The sequence below is a fragment of the Pterocles gutturalis genome, unplaced genomic scaffold, assembly GCF_000699245.1.
Source record: "Pterocles gutturalis isolate BGI_N339 unplaced genomic scaffold, ASM69924v1 scaffold29010, whole genome shotgun sequence".
Classification (NCBI taxonomy): Eukaryota; Metazoa; Chordata; class Aves; order Pterocliformes; family Pteroclidae; genus Pterocles; species Pterocles gutturalis.
The window spans coordinates 1-596 of NW_010146726.1; the positions used below are offsets into that span (position 1 = coordinate 1).

A 596-nucleotide genomic window follows, 5' to 3' on the forward strand; every position below is an offset into this window, starting at 1 on the left:
GCGAGCTGGGCTCTGCCGGCAGCGCCAGTTCCGCCGCTGTCCGCCGTACCGGTGCCCGCGCTGACCGCCTGCTCCCTGCCGCGGCTCGCTGACAGCTTTCCGGCTGGACAGAGGTCTCCTTTGGAAGCCTAGCTGCCTTCCCTGCCTTGCTGCCTTCTCCCAGCCCAAGGCAGAAATAACCGAGGGCAGCCGGCTGCAGAGGGCAGGGGAATTTTCCTATAGGACAGCTGTTTTGACTTCCTCGCAAGGGATGAGTTGCTGACTCGGTTTAATATCTAGTGTTTTCGAAGCCTGCTTCATCGCAACTTTAAGCTGATACTTGCTGCCAGTGTTTCTGTTATCCGTCGGCTCCAAATCCAGTAAAGTTGCTGTCTCAGCTTTCTCGTAGATCCTCTTGGTAGCACTATTGCTTGGGAAAACGGAGTTAAGGTCTGCTATAACTTTCTCTTTTTCTTTTCAATGAAGTACCGGCTTGTCTGGCAAGAAGACGACGCCTTGTATAAGCCCAGGCCTCCCCCGGTTTGGAGGACATGGCATCAGGCATTGGATCTCCATCACCATGCTCAGGGGGCAGCGATGATGATGGGATGGTGATC

At 55.0% G+C, this 596-nt stretch overlaps 1 protein-coding gene across 1 annotated transcript in view; it reads left to right on the forward strand.

The window, feature by feature from the left end:
* Positions 1-470: 470 nt before the first annotated feature.
* LOC104470806 (chromodomain-helicase-DNA-binding protein 4-like) overlaps positions 471-596 on the forward strand; it is a 20,729-nt gene continuing 20,603 nt past the window's right edge. The window contains 1 exon segment of the mRNA XM_010085860.1: positions 471-596. Coding sequence (XP_010084162.1) covers positions 531-596 — 66 coding nt within the window. The 5' untranslated portion in view covers positions 471-530.